This window comes from Notolepis coatsorum (genome assembly GCF_963971535.1).
Source record: "Notolepis coatsorum genome assembly, chromosome: 1".
In the NCBI taxonomy this organism is placed as follows: Eukaryota; Metazoa; Chordata; class Actinopteri; order Aulopiformes; family Paralepididae; genus Notolepis; species Notolepis coatsorum.
This window is the reverse complement of record NC_140165.1, coordinates 315285342-315309992: the sequence shown is the minus strand read 5'-3', so window position 1 is coordinate 315309992 and position 24651 is coordinate 315285342. Positions and strand designations below refer to the sequence as shown.

General features: G+C 45.0%; 1 protein-coding gene across 1 annotated transcript; it reads right to left on the bottom strand.

The window, feature by feature from the left end:
• Positions 1–455: 455 nt before the first annotated feature.
• slc1a5 (solute carrier family 1 member 5) lies at positions 456–24651 on the bottom strand. Its single transcript, XM_084328718.1, has 8 exons — positions 23882–24651; positions 12167–12209; positions 11257–11325; positions 9218–9384; positions 6970–7203; positions 3147–3341; positions 1942–2076; positions 456–853 (listed from the first exon to the last, which is right to left on the bottom strand). The coding sequence occupies exons 1-8, from the start codon at positions 24460–24462 to the stop codon at positions 586–588; spliced, it is 1692 nt and encodes a 563-aa protein (XP_084184844.1). The 5' UTR covers positions 24463–24651; the 3' UTR covers positions 456–585.

Below are 24651 nucleotides of genomic sequence, written 5' to 3'. Positions count from 1 at the left end.
AACGATCCTGATGCAGAAAAAGAGAGGTCCTGTGGTATTAGACACAATATGACGTAACACACTGATAATTGCCTTCACGGCCGTTTGACAGGAGGGGGATTAAAGAGTTCATAAATGGTCTGCTGTTCTGAAACGACGACTAACGACAAAAAATAAAATAAAAAATGAAATAAAATAAATAGACCTGCTAAAATGCTAAAACAACATTTGGAGGCAAAGAGAGATCTGGTCTAGAAAAATACTGTCACTTAAAAACAACAACAACAACAACACGAATCTGAACCCATGTGGACATTTAACCCCTTCCCGTATTCCTTTATCTCCACCCCCCCCTCCCCACCCCCACCCCCCAGAGGGAAAAAAGAGACACGATGAGGTGAGATGGATGCTCTTTTGAATCGTTAAAGTCTGTCTCTGCCTCTCGCCTCCCACCTTTCTTCAGGGCAGAATAGGGGTCGTAGGGGGACGTTAAGGTGTCAAGACTGGCAGGGTGGAACTGGCGAGGGGGGTGGGGGGGGTCAGTGGTCGGGAATCGAACCGGGAACCTTGTGGTGGTGGTGGTCGTCGACGTTCTCTCTCTCTCTCTTACATGACGGACTCTTTCTCGCAGGAGCGCGGGGCGGCGACTCCTTCCTCCGCGTCGCCGGCGCCGCCCCCTCCTCCTCCGCGCTTCTTCTCGATGAGCGGCGAGTGCTCGGGCGCGGCGGACATGGGCTGCTCCTCCTCCAGACGCACCTCGCTCAGCTCCGCCCCCTCGCCGCCGCCCGCCTTCGCCGTGCGGTCCACGAAGTGCTGCAGGAGCCCGGCCCCGAAGGCGTCGCCCTCCACGTTCAGCACCGTGCAGGTGCGGTCGCTGTCGGGAGAGAGAGAGAGAGAGCGGGTTATTTTGATGTCGCGTGGCGTAACTGTACATTAATGGTGCATTTATGGAGCAGCTTTTACCCCAAAGCGCTTTACAATTTCTTCCTCACATTCATTCACACACCGACGGCGGAGGCGACCTGCTCGCCTGTTATTTTTCTACAACGGAGTTCGGCGATTTGCGAATCTGATTGGCCAGTGTCATTTCTGGTCATGTGACATGTACGCCCCAATCGCGGGACGGCAAGTTTCTACACTGGTTAGGCGTAGGCGCTCGTTCGAAGTCGGTTAAGGTTAGAGTTTGAGTAGAGTAGAACGCCAGGTGCTTTGCAGGCTGTTCGACGCGGGAAATGGGCAAAGACACAGCTCGTCACGCTATTGGGCGCACATGTCACGTGACCAGAAATGACACTGGCCAATCAGATTCGCAAATCGCCGAACTCCGTTGTAGAAAGATAGGACGCGACCTGCTCATCGGGAGCAGTTAGGGGGTTAAGTGTCTCTTGCTCAAGGACACTTCGACAGACACGCTGTCGAACCGGGAACCTTTCAGATCACCAGACGACCAGCGCCTGCCTACCTCCTGAGCCACTGTCACCCCCCAGTCAGTAATATATTAAGAAATATATCAGTAATATATTGAGTGTAGTAGCACTCGAGTTCAGTTAGCAGCACGGTAACAGGAAGTGTGATAAAAGTATCAAACTAAAACTTAGAATTGTCCATTAACGTTTTTAAAATATTTTTAAAAAAATCACTTTGTGAGAAATCCTACTTTTTAATCATGAATTTAGACAACAAACAATCGAGTTACAATATAATATATATATTTTTTAAATATGTCACGACTCACGATACAATAACACAGACAATAAACAATACATTATCTGCATATTGCCCAGCCCTAGTCTAGAGGTCTGTACATGTAAGATAAAATAAGATAATCCTTTATTGATCCCCTAGGGGGGGGGGGTACAGGGGGGGGGATGCATAGCTTCACAGTACAAATGCAATATAGTCATATAAAATATAAGAATAAAGTAATATAAAAAGTAATATAAAATAGTAACATGTACTTACACAAGCCAGTCAACGGCCAGGATGAGGGAGATGTCGTTGGTTGGAAGACCCACCGCCTCCAGGATGATGGCCAGAGTCAGCACTCCTCCCGCGGGGATACCTGCTGCTCCCACACTGGACGCCGTGGCTGTCACTCTAAAACAGAGGGCGGGATGAAGCCAGAGTTAGCCACTCGCACTCAACACTCGTGACGTGAGATTCGGAGAGGATTTCTATAAAGAGTTCGCGAAGCACTGAAGAACCGTGTATGATGCTGGAACTGTCAGGTGCCGAACGGGAGTTCATGCGAGTACGTAATTTTTTTTAAACCGGTGTGCGTATACAGAAAGAAAATATATTCTTCTCCCCAGCTCGATATTTGCGAGTCGCAGCGGGGCTAACGATATTTCCAGGAACAAAAGCATTAATTCCGAAAGTTACATTGTTGATGCTTGAAATGTCTGGGCTTCCGCGTTAACCGAGGAGAGCGTGACAAACTCGCAGCGAAAATCTCTCTTTAGAATTTTATGTCAATCAGTGAATTTCTATGGTGATTTATATATTTTCGATAGTCACATAGTAGGTATTCTGGATGTATAAAGGGGTGGGTGTGGTGGGTTATTTAAATGGGTATTTAGGTTCAACAAATAAACATAAAGCACCTGAAACTGTTTTGATTATGATAATTTCCTGGAGGTTTAAACTGCTGGGGTCAAAATGATAAAGGGTGTAAAATAAATTTGAGCACAACAGGAGTGGTTAATCTTTCCGTTCCGTTCTCCCAGCTGTTAACAGACTGTTATGCTACCTGGCTAGCTAGCTACCTGTACCCAGCATGCCGTTCAGCGGTGTAACAGTTAATAGGCTCCCCTCTCAATACCACTACACAGTGCAGGTTCCGGGTTAAAACAAGGTGGAAATATATTTTTTTGGAGACAAAACGATATTCACATAAACAAAATATATATATTTTATTTTTATTTTATTTAACGACTTCGGATATTCGAAAACCTATGCCCACCCCTAACGTATACACGGCAGTAGTGTGTGTGTGACTTCATTATGAATTGAAAATGGGTGGGACCCTGATGTAAACAAGACGAAAGTCTTACTCTGGTCTGCATCCCCTTAACAAGTGTGTGTATTGCGCCGTACTGTATTGTACCCATTCTGCAATCTGTTAATAAAGTGTTCAATCAATCAATCAATCAATCAATCAAACTTACAGGATGGTGATGATGGCGACGAAGCTCAGGTCGATGTTGTTGAGCTGGGCGATGAAGACGGCCGCCACGCACTGGAAGAGGGCGGCTCCGTCCATGTTGACCGTGGCCCCGATGGGCAGGATGAAGCGGCTGATGTGCTTCGACACGCCGTTGTTCTCCTCCACGCACTTCATCATCAGCGGCAGCGTGGCGGAGCTGCAGGGGGGAGGGGGGGAGAGGAGGCGTGAGCGTGGTGGTACAGAGAGGAGGTGTATATGATATAGGGAGGAGAGAGGAGGTGTGAGTGTATGTATGGTGCAGGGAGGAGAGGGGAGGTGTGAGTGTGTGTATGGTGCAGGGAGGAGAGGGGAGGTGTGAGTGTGTGTATGGTGCAGGGAGGAGAGAGGAGGTGTGAGTGTGTGTATGGTGCAGGGAGGAGAGATGAGGTGTGAGTGTGTGTATGGGTGCAGGGAGGAGAGAGGAGGTGTGAGTGTGTGTATGGTGCAGGAAGGAGAGAGGAGCTGTGAGTGTATGTATGGTGCAGGGAGGAGAGAGGAGGTGTGAGTGTGTGTATGGTGCAGGGAGGAGAGAGGAGCTGTGAGTGTATGTATGGTGCAGGGAGGAGAGAGGAGGTGTGAGTGTGTGTATGGTGCAGGGAGGAGAGAGGAGGTGTGAGTGTGTGTATGGTGCAGGGAGGAGAGAGGAGGTGTGAGCATAGATATCTATAGAACACTAGATAGCTTAAGGCGGAGTCACCAGCGTCACTGAACCACCGCCATCTTGCTCCAGTTAGCCTTGAGTGAGAGTGAGTGAGCTGCACAGACAAAAATACTCATAACTCGCTGAAATATTGACGGATTTACAAACGGGTTGGTTTGCTATAAACATCAAAGATGTAGTTATGATACTGCATACTTATAAAAAAAATCTTTTAAAGATGTTTTTTTTTACAAACCACTTGAATCATAGCCACATTAATAATGCTTGTAATAAACCAAACCGTTTGTAAATCCGTCAATAATTCAGCGAGTTATGAGTATTTTTGTCTGTGCAGCTCACTCACTCTCACTCAAGGCTAACTGGAGCAAGATGGCGGCGGTTCAGTGACGTCGCTCTCCATTGGCCGGCAGCGCGGGCAAGCTATCTAGTGTTCTATATATATCTATGGGTGTGAGTGTGTGTATGGGTGCAGGGAGGAGAGAGGAGGTGTGAGTGTGTGTATGGTGCAGGGAGGAGAGAGGAGGTGTGAGTGTGTGTATGGTGCAGGGAGGAGAGAGGAGGTGTGAGTGTGTGTATGGTACAGGGAGGAGAGAGGAGGTGTGAGTGTGTGTATGGTACAGGGAGGAGAGAGGAGGTGTGAGTGTGTGTATGGTGCAGGGAGGAGAGAGGAGGTGTGAGTGTGTGTATGGTGCAGGGAGGAGAGAGGAGGTGTGAGCGTGTGTATGGTGCAGGGAGGAGAGAGGAGGTGTGAGTGTATGTATGGTGCAGGGAGGAGAGAGGAGGTGTGAGTGTGTGTATGGGTGCAGGGAGGAGAGAGGAGGTGTGAGCGTGTGTATGGTGCAGGGAGGAGAGAGGAGGTGTGAGTGTGTGTATGTATGGTGCAGGGAGGAGAGAGGAGGTGTGAGTGTGTGTATGGTGCAGGGAGGAGAGAGGAGGTGTGAGAGTGTGTGTATGGGTGCAGGGAGGAGAGAGGAGGTGTGAGAGTGTGTGTATGGTGCAGGGAGGAGAGAGGAGGTGTGAGTGTGTGTATGGTACAGGGAGGAGGTGTGAGTGTGGTACAGGGAGGAGGTGTATGTATGGGTGCAGGGAGGAGGAAGGAGGAGTGGGGCTCTGCTCAATTGAGGAGAAAGGAGTTGACTAATAGTCATTGGACTAAACGACTAAGTTGATTCAATCGACAAATCTGGTAAAATGGTGTTCCCCACATGCAACCATGCAGAAGGGACCTCTTTAAATATAGTGCTTACCAGAGATGCGATTATCATATTTCAGGAAAATAACCGATTCAGCATGAAAGAAAAACATTTGAGGAAAACATGACTAACATTAGGCTCGTTTTGAGATGAGTCAGAGCTGCGCAGTTTAGTCCACGGCCTTGCTAAACACATTGCACGGTGGTTAGAATTTTGTCCAACTTGCTCTGGAGACCCTTCTCCCTCTCCCTCCTCTCCCGACTGCACGAGCCGTGGAGATATCATGCGACAGACGCATGTGCGGTTTGGAGGGCTAGACACGGCAGTTACTTTTTTTTTTACCAACTGCAGAACCTCATTAATGACGGGACTAGCTAGAGTTAAGTGCTAATTGGCTCGGAAAGGCTTTAGGTCTAACCTTGCACGGCAGCTGACTTCACAAGATCACAAGATCATCCATCTGGTCAGGCGTCAAATTATGCGCTTGTGCCTGAACCACAGTGGTTTGGACCAATCGGCGTCCTTTGAGGAAGTACTGGCAGCTGCTAGCGTGGTTTAGGTGGCAACGACAGTTTAGTCGTTAGAGGTACAGTTTAGTAGAACTAAACTAGACAGTTTATCGTTAGAGGTACAGTTTAGTAGAACTAAACTAGACAGTTTGTCGTTTTTGTAAAGCGCTGGCCCTATTGCAACAAGGAAATTAAGAGACTTCAATCTTAAGTCTGCATCGTTGTAAACAAATAAAGAAAACTTGGAATAAACTGTCAGGAAGACACCAAGTAGCCTACCGACATTCACAATCGAATGCCATAGATTGAAAACACATTCTTCAAAAATGCCGTTTTCTGCCGCGGCGTATCTACATCGAAATAATGTGTTTCACCTCTATCGCTAGCCGGTCCGTATCCGCCTCCATTCATTTATGCTAGGCTAACGTGCAGCCGGATATCTTTCTACTGAACGCAAAGAGAGGAAACTGGTATCTATCTTCTTGTCTGACTCTGGAGAAGACGGTAAGCACATTTCCCAAAATGTTGGCGTGTTCCTTTAAGCATGCTTAGCATGATAAGGCTAACAAAACAAAATAATTGTATGCTCTTTTACTAGTTTTAGCCCTTCACATTTCATGTTTTTTCTACTCGTTTACTAGTTTTAGCCCTACTTATTTTATGCTCCTTTTACTCGTTTACTAGTTTTAGCCCTTCTTATTTTATGTTCTTTTACCCTCTTACTAGTTTTAGCCCTACTTATTTTATGTTCTTTTACTCTCTTACTAGTTTTAGCCCTACTTATTTTATGTTCTTTTACCCTCTTACTAGTTTTAGCCCTACTTATTTTATGTTCTTTTACCCTCTTACTAGTTTTAGCCCTTCTTATTTTATGTTCTTTTACACTCTTACTAGTTTTAGCCCTTCTTATTTTATGTTCTTTTACCCTCTTACTAGTTTTAGCCCTTCTTATTTTATGTTCTTTTACCCTCTTACTAGTTTTAGCCCTTCTTATTTTATGTTCTTTTACCCTCTTACTAGTTTTAGCCCTACTTATTTTATGTTCTTTTACCCGCTTACTAGTTTTAGCCCTACTTATTTTATGTTCTTTTACCCGCTTACTAGTTTTAGCCCTTCACATTTCATGTTTTTTCTACTCTTTTACTAGTTTTAGCCCTTCTTATTTTATGTTCTTTTACACTCTTACTAGTTTTAGCCCTTCACATTTCATGTTTTTTCTACTCTTTTACTAGTTTTAGCCCTTCTTATTTTATGTTCTTTTACACTCTTACTAGTTTTAGCCCTACTTATTTTATGTTCTTTTTACTCTCTTACATCGTTTTTATGTTCTTCTACACAGTAGCGCCTTGAGATTTGTTCCACAAATATAAAGCGCCCCTACAAATTGAATATATTATTATTATTAACAGTGGCCCTCCTCACCTGGAGCAGGTCCCGAAGGCGGTGGCCAGGGCGGTGAAGATGCCCCACAGGAAGGTGTAGGGGTTCTTCCTGGTGATGACGAAGTAGATGGCGGGCAGCACCAGCAGGCCGTGGATGGCGTGGCCGATGACGCAGCAGGCGATGTACTTCCCCAGGCTGGCGAACAGCGTGGCCACGTCCTCCATCTCCACGATCTTACCGGCCACCAGGAACATGATACCCACGGGGGCATACCTGGAGGGAGAGGGGGGGGGGGGGGGGGGGGGGGGGGGGGCAGAGAGAGAGAGGGGGGGAGAGAGAGGGATAAGGAAAGAGGGAGAAAGAGGGAGGGATAAGGAAAGAGGGAGATAATAAGGAAAGAGAGAGAGGAGAGAGGGAGGGAGAAAGAGGGATAAGGAAAGAGGGAGAGAGAGGGAGGGATAAGGAAAGAGGGATAAAGGGGGAGGGATAAGGAAAGAGGGAGAGGGGGATAATAAGGAAAGAGAGAGAGAAGGAGAGAGGGGGGGAGAAAGAGGGATAAGGAAAGAGGGAGAGAGAGGGAGGGATAAGGAAAGAGGGAGAGAGAGGGAGGGATAAGGAAAGAGGGAGAGGGGGATAATAAGGAAAGAGAGAGAGAAGGAGAGAGGGAGGGAGAAAGAGGGATAAGGAAAGAGGGATAAGGAAAGAAGGATAAAGAGGGAGGGATAAGGAAAGAGGGAGAGAGAGGGAGGGATAAGGAAAGAGGGAGAGGGGGATAATAAGGAAAGAGAGAGAAGGAGAGAGAGGGAGGGAGAAAGAGGGATAAGGAAAGAGGGAGAGAGAGGGAGGGATAAGGAAAGAGGGAGAGGGGGATAATAAGGAAAGAGAGGGAGAGAGAGAAGGAGAGATATGGAGGGAGAGAGAGGGGGATAAGGAAAGAGAGGGAGATGGGGAGAGAGAGGGAGAGCAAGAGAACAGGAGAGAGAAAGAGAGGATAGAAGTGTTAATATCATTATGATTTTCTCGGAGCTGAGGTCCAAATGTGTTTGTTAACCATATACACGTGGAGTGTATTCACATGGATTTTTAAGATAGAAAATGCACTTGTTGGTACTTTCGTAACTCATTATAAGATCAGAATATACATGTTTTTATAAACATAACCAGGTCAGGGCTTGACAATCAGCAGCGTATTCCACGGACCAGTTACCCTTCAAATGCACTGTCCCAACCATTAAAGACACATTGGTTATTTCTAGGGCTGACCCCTATTAGTCGACTAATCGGTATAAAGGAGCCGTAGTCGACTGCCAACCTCTTAGTCGAATACAAAAAAAAGTTTTAATAAATAAAATTTAAAAATTATATATATATATATTTTTTTATCATTCTTTCCAAAAGAAAAGAGGCCTAGAAGCGTGGCTAACGCTAATGGAACGCATACCAGAGGCTAACTGCCTACGAAAACAGGCACAGAGGCACTGAAAGAGGATTTCACCCATTTAATGAACACTAGACTAGACAAATATCAAGATCAGTGGACCAATTGCATGCTTTTGCAGAGGACAAGAAGCCTTCAGTCGACTCCTTCAGACATTAAGCACCCCCCCCCCCCCACAGCCCAAATGGAATGATAAAAAAAAATATATATATATATATATATATAATACTTTTTTAAATAAATTATTTTTAGTCAACCAATAGTCGACTAACGGCAAATTTTGGCCAATCATAGTCGACTATCCAAATCCTTAGTCGGGGACAGCCCTAGTTATTTCACAGGGTTGTAAACAGCACTCACAGGCCCAAGTTTGGTTCTCAAAAATAGAATGTTGTGAATGTTTGTTTATCGTCCATCAACATTATAAATACATTCAGTGCCCTCGAGTGCTTTTGTTCACGGGATATTGGCATCATAGGTTATAAAATGATTTCCACCCAATATCCCAAGACAAAAACTAAATCCACTGCACTTTGTCACTTCGATAGATCGGTGCTCAAAACCGCCAACACAAAATCAACTTCACCGCACGCACTCTTCTTCGGTGAGTCTCCATTCCTACTTCTTTCTATTCTGGGTGGGTGGGGGATTACGTTTGGGTCACGGATCGGACCTTTACATTCATACCACCTCTGGGCAACACAATTGGGATAAGCCCAGAGTTCCCAGTGAGCAGCATTCCTGTCCACTTATCACAGCTGGGCTGTATATCAACCAGGCTATTCAGGGTCCAACTGAAGGTTTCAACTTTAGGACCTTTTTTTTAAAAAAGGAACACGCATATCTTACCACATGATCCAGGAGACCAGCACCATGGTGGCCTCGTTGAAGGAGTTGAAGAACTTGATGAGGATCTCGCCCTCCTCGCCCAGCTTCCTCAGGGCGATGCCGAACACGATGGCAAACACCACCAGGCCCAGGATGTTCATGCCGTCCTGGTCCACACCGAAGGGCACCTGCACACACCAAGACGTACGGGTACACATTAAAAACACACACGTCTTCAGACACACGTCTAGACACTAGGGCTGAGCCCAAACGTTCGTTACGTTGGCATTCGAATTCTAAATCAACATTCAAATTTTTTATTTAATTTTTGTAATATTTTTTTCTATTAATTCTGTTTAAACCAATGGGGTTTTTCTTCACAGTCGCAGATAAAGATTAGGCTACACTAATATTATAGTATTAAAAGAAACCGATAGGGGCGGTGAGGTGGCGTAGCGGAGATTGTGCTCGTCACCAATGCAAAAGGCTGTGGTCTCGACTCCTGATCGCTGATCGCTATACTAACTCGTTTGGCTGAGTTAGGGGGAGGGGAGCCGTGGGTGGGTCCTGGGCGTTGTGGACAGCGACCCTTACAGTTCGGTCGGGGCGCCTGCTCAGCAAGGGTAGGATCTGGAGAGAGGTAGTGCGACCTTCCACACGTTACACTCTCCCGGTGAGAATCTGAGCGGCCAGGCTGGCTGCCGGCTGGCTGCACATGCGTCGGAGGAAAGCATGTGACAGTCTCCGGCCTCTCGGACCAACAGTAGGGGAAAGTGCGCAACAACCAGGAAGGGGTTGGGAATTGGTTGGGAATTGGCATAACGACTAACAGTGGGATGGGAGAAAAATCGGAAAAAGAAGGAGGGGGGAAAAGATAATAAAAAAATAAATAAATAAAAAAAATGATGAGTTATATTCATTAAAGAAAGTTGATTTAGTTGGGCTGGGGCTTCTCCCTGGGCTGGGTCTGGGGCTGCAAAGTTGATTTAATAAAAAAAAAAACGCATTTAATCAGATTAATCACTTTATTCAAATCGAGGATTTAGTTTGAGGATAGTAAAACAAAACAAAAATAATAATATATATATATATTTTTTTTTAATTAAAAACGAAGGTTCGAACGTTCGTTCGAAAAACCCTGACGAAGTTCGAATCCCAAAAACAGGGTTCGGGGACAGCGAAAGCATGCAATTGGTCCACTGATGGATACATGGATCTTGATATGTCTAGTGTGTGGAATCCTCTTTCAGTGCCTCTGTGCTTGTTTTCTTAGGCAGTTAGCCTCGCTGGTATGTGCGCCGTTAGCATTAGCCACGCTTCTAGGCCTCTTTGCTTTTGGAAAGAATGATATTAAATTAAATTATATTTTTCTTTGCATTTTTGCATTCAACTAACAGGTTTTGGCAGTCGACCACGGCTCCTTTCCATCGATCGGTCAGGTCAGCCCTACTCTGACGTACAAAATAAAAGAACAGATTTACATTTACATTACATTTTGTCGTTTAGCGGACACTTTTATCCAAAGCGTCTTACGAGTATGAAGTATGAAGGTTAGTGTTGGTGTTTTTTTTTGGGGGGGAGGGGGTCTCTCCTTATTATTGATTGTATATTGATTGAAGACGTGTCTTTTAGTCCCTAATCATTTTGCATAAGATATTGACGGCTAAGTGCATTTGTTTGGCTATTGTGTCACAAAGTAAATAAACTCCCTTTGAAACGGTGACCGCTGTGTCGGTTATGTTTAATGTAGACCTTCTTTTATTTGTACGTCAGCTCTTTGACTGCCAGAGTGGAGTGGACTCAACCTTGATGACTTTGACTCGGACTAGAGGGTAATGGGGACTCGACTCTGGCTCTTCTTTGGTTACTCGGACTCGAACACTGGGGACTCGAGATTTAGTGACTCGACTACAACACTGGTCCTAACGGTGGTGGGGAGCTGGTTCCACCGGTGTGGAGCGAGGACACAGAGTGAAGGGAGATCTTTCAGGCCGCTACGGTGTGGACAGTAGGGGGCAGTAGAGGCCAGTAGAGGCCGTGGGCGTTCACTCTCCGCTTACCTTCTCCACCGTGATGTTGGGCAGTCCGTCTGTGCCGTTCCTGGTGACCAGCTTGTAGCTGGTGGCGTACTGCAGAGGGAAGGAGGAAACAACGTTTAGTTCACTCACATTTCAATAAGTTAAAAAGGAACACGCCAAACATTTGGGGAAATTAACTTACAGTCTTCTCCAGAGAGAGACAAGAAGATAGATACGAGTTTCCTCTCTGTGTGCGTTCAGTAGAAAGCTATCTGGCTGCACGTTAGCCTAGCTTAGCACAATGAATGGAAGCGGCATTGTCCAACTAGCACCTCTCCCGAAGGCTAACTGGCACTGTCCGCTTCCATTCATTGTGCTAAGCTAGGCTAACATGCAGCCATTGATTAATCAATCGTCCATCTTTTATTCTGCCTATTTTTATGCACTTCCTGTCAAATTCATGTGTCAGTTCTTCTATGCTAATCCTATCTTGCTACACCTCTTATGCACTGTGCTGCCTAGACTCATTACATCAACACTGATTATTGAATTGTAAATGAGAGCTATTTCATTGATTTGTTGTACTGTAAATGAGAATTTTGACTGCGCTGCGCTATTGCAGCATTTTACTGTCTATTCTATTTGACTAACTATTGTATTGCACTGCACTATTTTACTCCGTCTATTCTATTTTACTACGGTCTATTATAAAACTGCCATAGAATCAAACCGTAACCAAAGAGGCCTATTAAGATGCTAGATCCTAATGTGAAAAACTTGTCTTACCTGGACCACGTCTATTTTGCTGTCGTCTATTTTATGCTCGTTTTATATGTCTGCACTTTATGCATCGATCTGCCAATTTTGTGCAAATGTTATGCCTATCTTTTTACTGCTGTGAAGCACTTTGAGCTGCGATTCAAACAGCGGGTAAGCAGGGCAGGCGACTCACCGACTGGAAGGCGGCCGACACCAGGTTGGAGGGGAAGAGGTTTCTGCGGAGCGGGAAGAAGAGACATCGTTATTCAAACGGTTTAGTCCAAGTTTCACGTTTTCAAGTTAAAAGTATAAAGTACATTACAGTGAAATGCTTGGTTCTGTATGAGCCGCCTGAGAATGTGCAGATATACAAAATATACAATATATATATATATATATAACTAAAGTACAACCTAAAGTACAAAATGCAAACAATTAGGTACAAAAATGAAAAAAAAAAGAAAAAAAGGACGTATTTATTTTTGTAATAAATAGATAAAATATGGTGTTGTGTTAAAAAAAAAAGTGTCTAAAGTGAGCGTTAAGGTGAGTGTGTGTGCAATGAATGTAGATGGGTGTGTTAGTGTTGCATAGAGTCATTGAGCATCCTGATGGCCTGGGGAATGGGGATAGAAGAAGCTCCTTCTGAGTCTCTCTGTGCTGGCCATGAGACTCCGGTAGCGCTCGTCTGACCTTTCCACAAACTAAAACCCCCCATGATCAGAGCAGGCCTCCTCTGTGGTAAAAAGTCCTGCTTCCTAGCCAAAAGGCACCAGGGCTTCACGTTAATGCAACAGACAAAAGGGGTCGCGGCTCACGAGGAGGACCACCACGGGGTTTCTCATGTGGAAATAGCTGAGAGAATTTCACTATTAATCCCCCCTCTCAAGACTCTTACTGCCCCCTCAGTACTGCTGGCCGGGATTAAGGTCCTTAAAGAACTGCCACCTAAACACACACACACACACTAGTAATCTCACTGATTACTAGATTACAGTTGTGTTGTACAACTGCACACACACACACACACCAATCCAATACCCTCACTGATTACAGTTAACTGCACACACACACACACTATAGGTGCAGGCTCAGAGCTCACACCCTCCCCAGAACTCCACGACCCCTTGGACCACCTCTCTCTCTCTCTCTCTCTCCGTAATGGATTTAGATTACAGAGGCACGTTAATAAGGGATTAACTTCGGCAGCTGCTTAAATTCATCCATCCATCCGTTCCTTTTACCTCCTCCTATATAATTTACCTACACATGTCTCCCATTGAGGTTAAGTTAAGTGTCGAGACAAACCCCCCGCCCGCCCGCTAATGGTCCATGGAAAGCATGGCGTGCAGCGAGGATTAAACGCCATGTGATGAAGACGACAGGAAGACGAGGATCTAACTCTGAGTACTCAGCGCAGGACGTCGTGATGTTAGAACGAGACAAACCAGTCCGATGTTAACACGGCGCGACTCGTCTGGAAAATATTAGCGTTTTATTTACATTTAAAAAAAGATTTACACGGATATATCATCCCGATTGTTTAATCATCAAGGCCTTAGCCTGGCTGGGACACTCGAGTGTATGCCTAATATACACAAACCTGGCTGTTATTTGGGAGCAAACACAAAAGCCATCGCATTACACACCACCACCACCCCGATTAGATTAACCCTTTCGCTACCACACTACAGAAGGTTAACCCTTTCACTACCACACTACAGACGGGCAAAAAGGTTAACCTTCTGTAGTAGTGTGGTTGTGAAAGGGTTAACCCTTTGCCGTGTGGCAGTGAAAGGGTTCATTCCAGATTTACACAAGGCCACCCTCAGTGCCAGCCACACTCGTAATCTCCATACTGTGCCTTTCACCTTCACCCACATCCACGTCGTCTCTTTCCATTTCCCTGGCAAGTGCACTGCTTGGTACAGCCATAACAATCTAAAGTTTCTAAACGGTACATCAAAAGAACATTCGGCAATGTAATAATACTACCACTGGAGAAAAAGACAAACAGACCCACTAGTATCGTCATATAACTCTGTATGATAGCATCATGTACAATAATGCTGTATATACCATATTATATATTTATTCTCACCGCTATCCACACCTGCACATAGTCCTTTACTACATCTATACCTACTCTTACTAGTTATGCTACTGGTCAGTATGACTACTACCCAGTATGACTACTACTACTACCATACTGTCTTTACACCTGTATCACTGTACATATTATACTACAACTCTGTACATACATCAGACTGTACATACCGTAATTCCTCTAATAGTAACCCCGGCTTGTATTTGTTTCAATTGTAGCGGATACCAGGCTTGTATTAGGAGGAGGCCTGTATAAGAGGGAGGCCTATATTTCAAATTATCAAACGGATCATAATGAATAAATCAACATTTTGTTTCAGTTTGAACCCAGTAAAATGTACTGGGTTCATTTATTGAAACCAAGTACTGTATGAAATAGTAAACAGTGCAATTACAGGTGGTCACTGGTCATTTCAACGTTTTCAAAGTGAAATCAAGTAACTAGCTCAGTATGCAGCTCAGTATATTAGTAACCCGGCTTGTATTAGGAGGCCGGCTTATAATTGCTTAGCTCAAGAGCGCACCCGGCCATTAATAGAGACCCGGCTTGTATTTGAATACCGGTTACTATTAGAGGAATTACGGTACACACAAAATATAGTGCCGGTAGGCCTAACATTCCACGTACAAGCCCCGACAGAGGGTATCGCGTGGGGATCTCAGTGCAGTGCACATCCTTGGCTGCAGCGCTACATTTTTTTTTTTTTAAACTTTATTTTTTTTTAGCGTTTATCGCTTTTCTGGTCAAGCATGACCGACAGATACAGGGTGAAACGGGATATAGATCAGGGGAAGACATTCTGGTAAATGACGGCGGGTCCGGGAATCGAACTCGGAGTCCACCAGATCCGTGACGCAGCACGGTTTTTTTCCCCGACGCAGAAATAGCGCCGAGATATGCGGTGAGCTACTGGAGCTCCCCTGCGCTACATATCTTAACATCAAAACACAGGAAACTCCACACATAATGCTGCTTTTGAACACATTCTAGTGATTGAAAGTTTAAGTGGCTCATATCCAAAAAGTAGTAGGTAGATAAATAGGTCATACATGTAGGTATGCATTATTTGGTTATGTGGGTGGGTAGGTTTGTAGGCAGGTGGTTATGTATTATTATGTACGCAGTATATGCATGTATGTACTGTGCGTATGTATGTTTGTATTAACACATATCTTTTGAATGTATTACTGGTATTTTTTTTTATAATATGTATATTTTTGTATGTTTGATTTTACAAAACAGGGGAAGTTCGCGATAAGCCTTCTAGGCTTCTAAACTTCTCCTACACAATATGGTTATTATGTATTTTTTTTTTGTGTGACGCATCAAAATATGTAGTATGACGTGAAAACCACCCCCACCCCCCCATGGGCGTCGTTCCCTGGGTACACACACACGCGACATGTGAGAGAGCATGAGGTGGGCGTGTTCTGTTTACACCGAGCTGTAGAAGAGGGCGTGTCTTTAATGTATCAATTTACAGTACATCCAGGAGGTTTGACCGGATCTGTACGGGAAGTACAGTAGTCGGGAACTAGCCCTGTTGTCGTCACAATGCTCCTGCACGTCACGCGTTCGCCGTGTTGAGGAAACTACTCTAAAACTCTAAAAAAAAAAGTAGTTAATAACTACTCTAAAGCTCTAGTACTCTAAACTACTAGCGACTTCACATAGACTACTGTGTAAATCTCAACTACTCTCAATAAAAATGTGTCAAACTAAAAATACAATTACAATGGAGTCATTTAGCTGAGGCTTTTATCCAAAGCAACTTACTGTACAGATTGTGAACAATAGCAGGAGGGGTATCTAAGGTTCAGTGGTATTGTTCATCGAATAGTATCAGGCTTGAGTGTTACACTCTGAGTGCATAGTAGTATAGACATACTAGCAAGATAGGCAGTAGTAGCATAGTATTAGGGTACATAATAGTAAAAAGGACATATGTAAGAGGGTTCGTTTTTTGTGTTTGAAGTTTTTTTTTTTTTTTAGTTCAACTATATGATCACAATCTGAGTCTAGAATCTCATATATTTACACATGGAGCAACAACAGGTGTAGGTGTGTTTGATTTAGGGACCAGGGCAAGCGAAATCTCACCTGAGCCCGAGGGTGTGTTTTAAGGAGAGGACAGTTATTGAACGACTGAAAAAGCTACTCAGATCTGAAAGTAATTAAAACCACGACGAAAACTACTGCAAATTGTAGTGAAACTAGCAGTTGAATTGAACTACACAGAGTTAGTAACTAGCCCCCCCCCCCCCGCGCGACACTGCATATTATTTGCATGAGTATAGGTCTCCCGCAAATCCACATGGAAAAAGAGAGAATGCTCCCTTGATTTGAAGCTCATTTTAAATGGTGACCGCCCCGGAATTGATAGCTTTCCCCTTGTATTATAATAACAAAAGAGAATGAATGAATGTACTGCATCTACCCTGAAACTGTCTTTTCACTTCCAGTTGCCACCAGAGAGAGAGAAACTGTAAGTAAGGCTCTACAGAGATTAGTGTGCGCTCAGCAGAGGGTATCGCACTACCACCCCTACAGCACTCCAGGCCACCAGAACACTGATCTCTCCACACACAAGCACACATGAACACACACACACACTACAAAAAAGGTCACTTTAAAAACACAACTGTATATTTAGTATATTACTGTATATAGTACTCATTACCTTTATTTCTTAAGCTTAGCATTGTATTTTATTCTTATTACTTTTTATCATGTCTATTTTCTTATCTATTCTATTTTATTTTATTATCCCTATTTTATTATTTGTATTTTTGCACAATCAAGGCGGGCATGGCCACCTTCATTTCATTTCACACCATGTCTTGTGTATAATATGTATGTGACAAATAAAACTCTTGAATCTTGAAAAGTAGAGAGAGGTTTGGCTGATGCAACATACCCAGTACCTTGCCTCGTCTTTCAGGCTGCCGCCTAGTACCTAGCTGCTATTAGACCATAATCCTTTGTCCAACGCCACTCGCAGGGTGTTGTTTAAGAGCCCCGGGACAAAAGACGACCGTCCTACCTACTCAGCCGTTTTAGGAAAGCAAGTTGGGTTTAAATTCCTCACGTGGACGTCTTCACTTTACTACTTCTCAAGAGCCTCAGGACCGTCTGAGAGACTCAACATAACACCACCTTGCAGTTCACAGGGGAGAAATGCCTATTCGCTTGGTGTTTACCAGGACACTGGTCATCTATTCTATTCCACTGTATTTCTATTCTAATTTAGTGTATATAGTTACTCGACTACATCCTGCATACTTGTACAGCCCTGTCCTATATTATATTGTACTTTTATTTAAAATGTAGTTTATATATTCCATTTTATTCTACCTTGATCGTCTGTTAATGTTGACGCACCAAATGACCAAAACGAATTCCTTGTGTGTGCAAACTTAGATGGCAATAAAGACCTTTTCGGATTCTGATTCTGATAATACACAATAGTAAACATACACAAATACTGTAGTATTGGCCTTCTCTCATCTGGTACACGTCACCAATGCACAGGGATCGACACGTAAGGGGGTAACCGTCTGTAGTGTGATAGTAAAGGGTTCTCCTTCTGTAGTGTGGCAGTGAAAGGGTTAACCTGATGTCGTGTGCCAGTGAAAGGGGTTAACCGTTTGGTAGTGTGGCAGTGAAAGGGTTAAACGCTTGGGACAATATATTATAGACACGTGAGACTACAGGCTACAGCGCTTGGGCCGGTGAAGACAGCGCTGGCTGCTGCCGCTAGCTAGCCGCCCGCGGCCCGTCACAACAACACAGGCGGCGTGGAGGGAGGGAGGGACAGGGGTGAGAAAGTGGACATAAGGCCGGCAGCGGCAGATAAGAAAGGTAAACTAGGATGTGTGTGTGGGGGAGGGGGAGGGGGGGGGCTCCCGGGAGATACGGTGCCGCACAGGTGTCGCGCCGTGTCCCTCTCCGACAGGCCCGCGGCACAAACACGCACGGCACAGACACGGTGAAAGCGGAATGCCACGTGTTTCGGTGTGTTTGAGCGATTTGGTTTTTCAACCATTCGTTAGGGAAACCTGCCACACGTGTTTGACTGTGTCGTGACCTGGGAGTTGTGTTTATGTACAGTCTACAGTGTAGCAGTCTTTACAGTGTATACATACTGAGAAGAAAGTGTGTGTTAGAAGGGGGGATGGGGTGACTTGACTGACAAGGCAGAGGGGGAGAGAGAGAGAGAGAGTGTGTGTGTGTGTTAGAAGGGGGAATGGGGTGACAAGGCAGATAAAGACAAGGGGGAGAGGAAGTGTGTGTGTGTGTGTGTGTGTGTGTGTGTGTGTGTGTGTGTGTGTGTGTGTGTGTGTGTGTGTGTGTGCGCGAGTGTGTGTGCCAGGATGCCTGCTGATAGGGGTCACTGTAATGAGACACACGAGTCACAGACACTGCCCAATTACCCACCAGACGTATTAGGAGAAGGGGTGTGTGTGTGTGTGGGGGGGGGGGGAGCGGGGGCAAGCGTCCTGCATGGTAGCAGCATAACTGTTCTAACCGGCTTCGCGCAGCACGGCAGCCAGCCACACGCATGCTGCCAAGGACAGGCCGGCGGTGAGTCGACAGTCATGAGATCTGGTATAAAACGAGCACCATTCAAGGCTGGTTAAGGGCTTCTCGAAATAGACCATCATCGGCCTCACTAGAGACCATCAGTAGGGCACAAGTATCACTATCGTGTGTAATAGGCCCGGTTAAGAACTTTTATGAGAGTTGTTCTTTGATTATATTTTTCCACAAGAAACCGTTTTCATCGCAGGCATTTAGGAGTCAACATTCCCCTCCACTGAAAAATGAAATGCCTCAATTTTTCTTTTTTTGGAAATCTACAGTCTAGGGGGCGTGACTTTGACTGTACACACTGTTAACTTGTCATCAGAGTGCCCTTTACTACATTCTTCCACTGGAGGGAGGGGGCGTCGCCTCCGTGCTTCCTCAAAATCTGTATGATGCAACACACGTTCTGAGAGCCACAAATCATGGTCGCTGTTGCTCATTGGCCCAACCGGTCACACTGTCCTCCTCCAGTAAATGCTAAACTGCAATTACGAAATGCTTAATGTGAAATGCTGACGTGAACTCATATAAACTTGTATTATAAGCGTATTCACCTTCATTCATCTATGTACAAAAACACATTTTCCCCCACCAGCGAATCTCTTAGTTATAACAAGTAAGGTTGGGGCAACGTCTATTAAATCGGCATATGACGTCGTTGTCCATATAATATCGTCCTACCTCATTAAGCAGAGCAACGGATTATAAAATAGATAGGAGTTGTGCCCTTCCTGATGACTTGTTGTCGTACAGAACTTGTAAGTCGCTTTGGGTAAAAGCGTCAGCTAAATGACTAAAATGTAAATAAAATACATATTAAATACTAGTCATAGTGATGTAACTGCAGAATATACCAGTGAATAAATGTGTTTTTAAAATCACGATGTTGGGCTCAGTGCTGGTCGCGTGTCCATCGGACCCTAATAACAAGACTGTGTGAGCTTTTTAAGAAGTGTTGTATTTGGGTGAAACACACTTTTGGTGAACCGTTTAGGTAGAAAAAGAGAAAATTAACCGGCTTGGGGGGAATGTGTTCTCAACGAGGGCACAGGTGTGTGGGGATACTAGGGACACTGCTAAGCCATTTTCAGCCGTTTATTAATTTAAACATAATTTGGTTGGAAAAACCATACCAAACAAAAAAAAAATTAAGCCATGAGGCTGAGTTCAGCCTCACTCACTGGCCCGATGTCTCCCCCAGGCTCTGAGCCGTCGTCTGGAGGGTGCATTCAGGAAAAAGAGTAGGACTGGGATACGTTGGCTTAAGCCGGGGTGGCGGAGAAGTGTGACTATGAGTCAAACAATCACACAAGTCACAGGGAAATAATGCAGGCCGCTGTGAACAAGCGTCCCCTGTATGACTGGTCTGGGCTCCGGGAGAGAGAGACCCACGCACGACACCGCATGACCACATCATGAGAGAACAGACCGGAATAGAACGTCTCTCCAAACAGGAGGTAGGCTGTATATTATACCTACTGTACTTCTCTCTAGAAGCGAGGTGATGAAATAGCCTCAGCGTGTTGTGAAGAAAATCAAGAGGCTATCGGCGGAATAATATCAATTCAGAATAGGCTTTTCTTTTTTCGTCTGACATATAATTTTTTCTTTTTTTATTATAAAATGTGTCAATTTTTACAGACTAGGATTTGGTTTAAAAAAACGAACCTAATGGGTTCAGGGGGGGGGGGGGGTGATCTTGGGGAGTGGGGGGACTTGGGGGGGGGGGGTTGATTGGGAGGGCTGTGTTTATTGTATTTTTATTCATCATTTATTTAATGATTGTATCTGTATGCACCTTAAAGATGCGAGTTACATTTATTTTAAAGTCTCATGTTTGTTTATATTTTTGTAATCCGTCACAGAGAAGTAAGCCTTGGGCCCTCTACATAGAACATTTGCCTATTTGTGTCGCTTTTATTTTTTAGTACTATTATTATCATTATTATTTTAATCTCAATTTTTAAATTTCAATTACCTTTTTGTGTGTAAAAAATGGAAAATGTTAATAAAAATATCTTTAAAATGGCTGCTTTTTAAAAAAACAAAGAAACGAACCTAATATACTAATATGTCTACTGCTCTATGTACTCAACACTGCAGCTCCCAAGTTTCAACACTGTTTGATGAACAGTGTTACTCGGCTGATAGAGTTGTACCCTTCCTTCCTGCTGACTTGTCGTACAGAACTCGTAAATCGCTTTGGATAAAAGCGTTCAGCTAAATGACTAAATGTAAATGTATCTATTAGGTTAATCTAAAGACAAACGAGTGGCTGATTAGGTTGGGGGCTAAAAGTGTGAAAAGGAGAAGAGGTAGGAGGACGAGCTCTCATCAGTCTTCACACCTGCGAGTTTATTGTGACGCGAGTGCATCAGAGGTTTTGAGTACACAGTATTATGTAATCATTAAAAACAGTTTGAGCAGTTACCAGGGAAACAGAGGGGCGTGATAGTGAGGTGAGATAGGCCTCGTTTACAACATCCATCATCATCATCATCTGCTAGGCGTAGGTTTCTATTTGTGAACTGTATTATTATTAGTCCCAGAGATACCGGGGTTGGTTATCCGTTATCTATAAATGTTTTCATGCAGTCACTCACTGATGGTGTTGTTTGACGGTCGGTTCCTAACAAAAAGACAACCGTTTGCTCTGGTCTCTGAGCCCCGAAAAAACGAACAGAGAAACTCTACTCTTCACCATTCAACTGCTACCTGCTGGCATTATTGTGAAAATCACGTTTTTGAGAGAATGAGTATTATTAACATGTGGCAAGATAAACCTATTGTCTTGGCGGAGAGTTTAGCGTGTGTCAAACCCACAACAACCGTCTTGGAATGTTTCATCGTGGCTGTGACAGTTGTTCAAATGTCATAAAAAAAAGAGAACCTGGCAGCGATTATTACCACCGTAAAATGAATCCCGACTCGGAAAACGAACAGAATGTCCTGATATTTTCGTCCTCATCCTCTCTCTCTCTCCCCGCCTGTAAATACGCACCAGGGCCAGGGGGCTGTCCTGGCAAGGAGGCGCCCCCCCCCCCCCCCCCCGCCCCCCTACATCACACCCGCCCATATTGCAATGTGTCTGGTTTAAAGGGGCAGTTCACCCAAAAATTCTCAAAAGATCACATTTCCTCCCCTATACACTCAAGATTGCCATCTATCCATCCAGATCATTCCTGTTGCCTATAGTTGTCACTCCAATACAATGGCGCTGAACGGCACTTGGTAGTAGTGTGTGACACTCAAAGCACTCAGAATAATCCACACGGACCTTTGTTTGTTAATTATTATTATTATTATGGAAGGTGTACTTCGGTAGAAAATAGTTCCTATACGTGAAACTGCTCACAAGGTCTGTGAATGATCTTCTTGAGTAACAGCTGATCCCTGGAAAGAGACACAATGTTTTTGAGTCTGTTGTTGGTGCTTTTATCGCCCTTCAGCTCCATTGTATTGTATGGCATTGGCAGATATCCATCTCCAAAACTAGGCGGCCTTTATAATTAAAAAACTATTGGCACATATATAACACAAAGTAGCCTAAGGAGGCTGATGTAAGAGTTACTTCAAATAACAGAACTAAATCCAGGCTTGCTAGTCGGGAGGATGAGATGCCATTACAACATCTATACATATACATTACTATATATACCTGTATGTCATGTATGTCCCTATGCCATAAATGTCATGATGTCATGTATGTTGTGTATGTCATAAATGTCACCATGAATAAAAAATGGGGGACCCTGATCCCTGATGTAAACAAGACAAACGGCTTTCTCTGGTCCACACATCCCCTTATTAACAATTGTGTGTGTAGTATTGAGCCGTACTGTATTATTGTACCCATTCTGCAATCTGTTAATAAAGTTTTCAATCAATCAATCAATTGCTAGTCGGAGGGGGAGGGGGGTGTCATTACAACTGAACTGACACGTCTGTCTCAGCTCTCTACACCCGCCCAACCGACAGACACATGGCCCCCAGCTGATGCAGCTGATGCAACTGTGTGTCATCGTTACACCATGTGCTGCACAGCGCAGTGAGCTGAGCTGCGGAATCTAGGAAATACCTCCAAGCCGCCGCCCATCAATCTCCCCCTGCAGGGTCCGAGCAGGCAGGGGGGTTAAAACACGAGATGTCACTACTCGTCACACACACACTATACATTGGGGTACGGCACATGCGCAGTTTAAGAGTTTGGCTACTGGATATACACCCCTCCTATGTTGTCCGAATGTGACTTAGATTGATTGATTGTAAACTTTATTAACAGATTGCAAAATGGGTACAACTAACAATACAGTACGGCTCAATACACACAATTGTTAATAAGGGGATGCAGACCAGAGAGAGACTTTCGTCTTGTTTTACATCAGGGTCCCCCCCCATTTTCAATTCATCTGTGGCCCATTCCACATGAAGGGAACAACACAGTATTGTGTCATTTTCGGCGCTGAACACACACCGGGCAAGGAGTGCCTAAAAAAGGGTCGTTGTGACTTTAATCATACAATTTGGCAACTGGAGGCAGGTTTGTCATCCAAGTCTCTCTCGGGGTTTAGTGACTGACACCCAGCGTGACGGTGTGTGACTTAGAATAAAAAGACAGCAGGCAAAGGGTACAGAAGTCAAAGTGCAATTAATAAAGTTCATGTGTGCTTCACAGAAAGCAACCTTTTTTCAATAGTGGGACATTCATCCCACTTGCACTCCCTGACATTAGACTACTGGGTTTCCAGGGGGTGGGGGGGATCTGCCACGTGTTATTAGAAATGGAATCATATTCATCATAAAAAAATTAGAGAGAGGGAGGGAGGGGGGTCATGATGACTCATGCGGACTGGTGGTAACACTTCATCCACAATACACGACACCAGCTAACATATTTTAGGTGGTCTGTCTTTCTATAGGTTTTGGGGTCATCATCACCATCACCAGCCTCCTATATCTTCCCTCTTCTCTCAGTCCTCCTCAGAATAAACTGAGCAGCATTAGATGATGATGCAAGTGGCAACTGTGGGGACTGGGTTTCGTCATTGAGCGTGTATCCTCCTTATCATTAGGGCACAAGTATCTTGTATTTTTATTATAATAACACCAATACGTGTCTGGGGAGCACTGCCTCACTGGTAGTGATGTAATAACCTCCACTGGTCTGGGGGGGGGGGGTCGGGGGTCATACACACACACACACACTGGACTCACCTGATCAAATCCAAAAAGGAGTCTATCACCTCCTTGGGCTGCGGCAGGTCCTCGTCGAAGCCCGACACCTTGGGCTTCGACCCCACGACGGTACCGGGCGAGATGATGAAGGCCATCACCACCCCGATGGCCGAGGCGATCAGCGTGGTGACGAGGAAGAAGAGCATCGCCCAGCCGCCCAGCTTGCCCAGGGCCTTGGGGTCGATGCTGGCGGCGCCCGACACCAGGCTGCACACCACCAGCGGGATGATGATCATCTTCAGCAGGCGGATCAGCAGCTCGCCGGGGAACCCGACGTAGAGCACCTGCGTGCGGCTCAGCGTCATGTGGCGCACCGCCATGCCGATCAGCACGCCGATCAGGACCCCCGTCACCGTGAGGATCACCAGCAGGTTGGCCCTGACGATCCGCTTGACGCGCTGCCCGGAACACCCGCTGAAAGGCGCCGGGCACCACCCGGTCTTCTTCGTCTTGTTGTGGTGGCCGCCGCCGCCGCTGACCCCGTTGATGCCCTGCGCCGGGTCGTCGAGGTGTCCGTTCATCGATCCCTTCTCCATATCGATCATCTTCTCCTCAGCCATTACGCGCGCCGCTGCGCCGAGAGAGAGAGAGAGAGGAACCCTGCGTAAAAATAATTATAATAATAATAAATAAACACAAGCTTTGTCCCCTTGAAACTTTACTTTTCTAGTTCTATTCTAGAGCGACTATTAGTTGGACAAAACGCGTAAAGTAAAACGGTATAGTATGATGCTCCAGTTCCGCGCAAC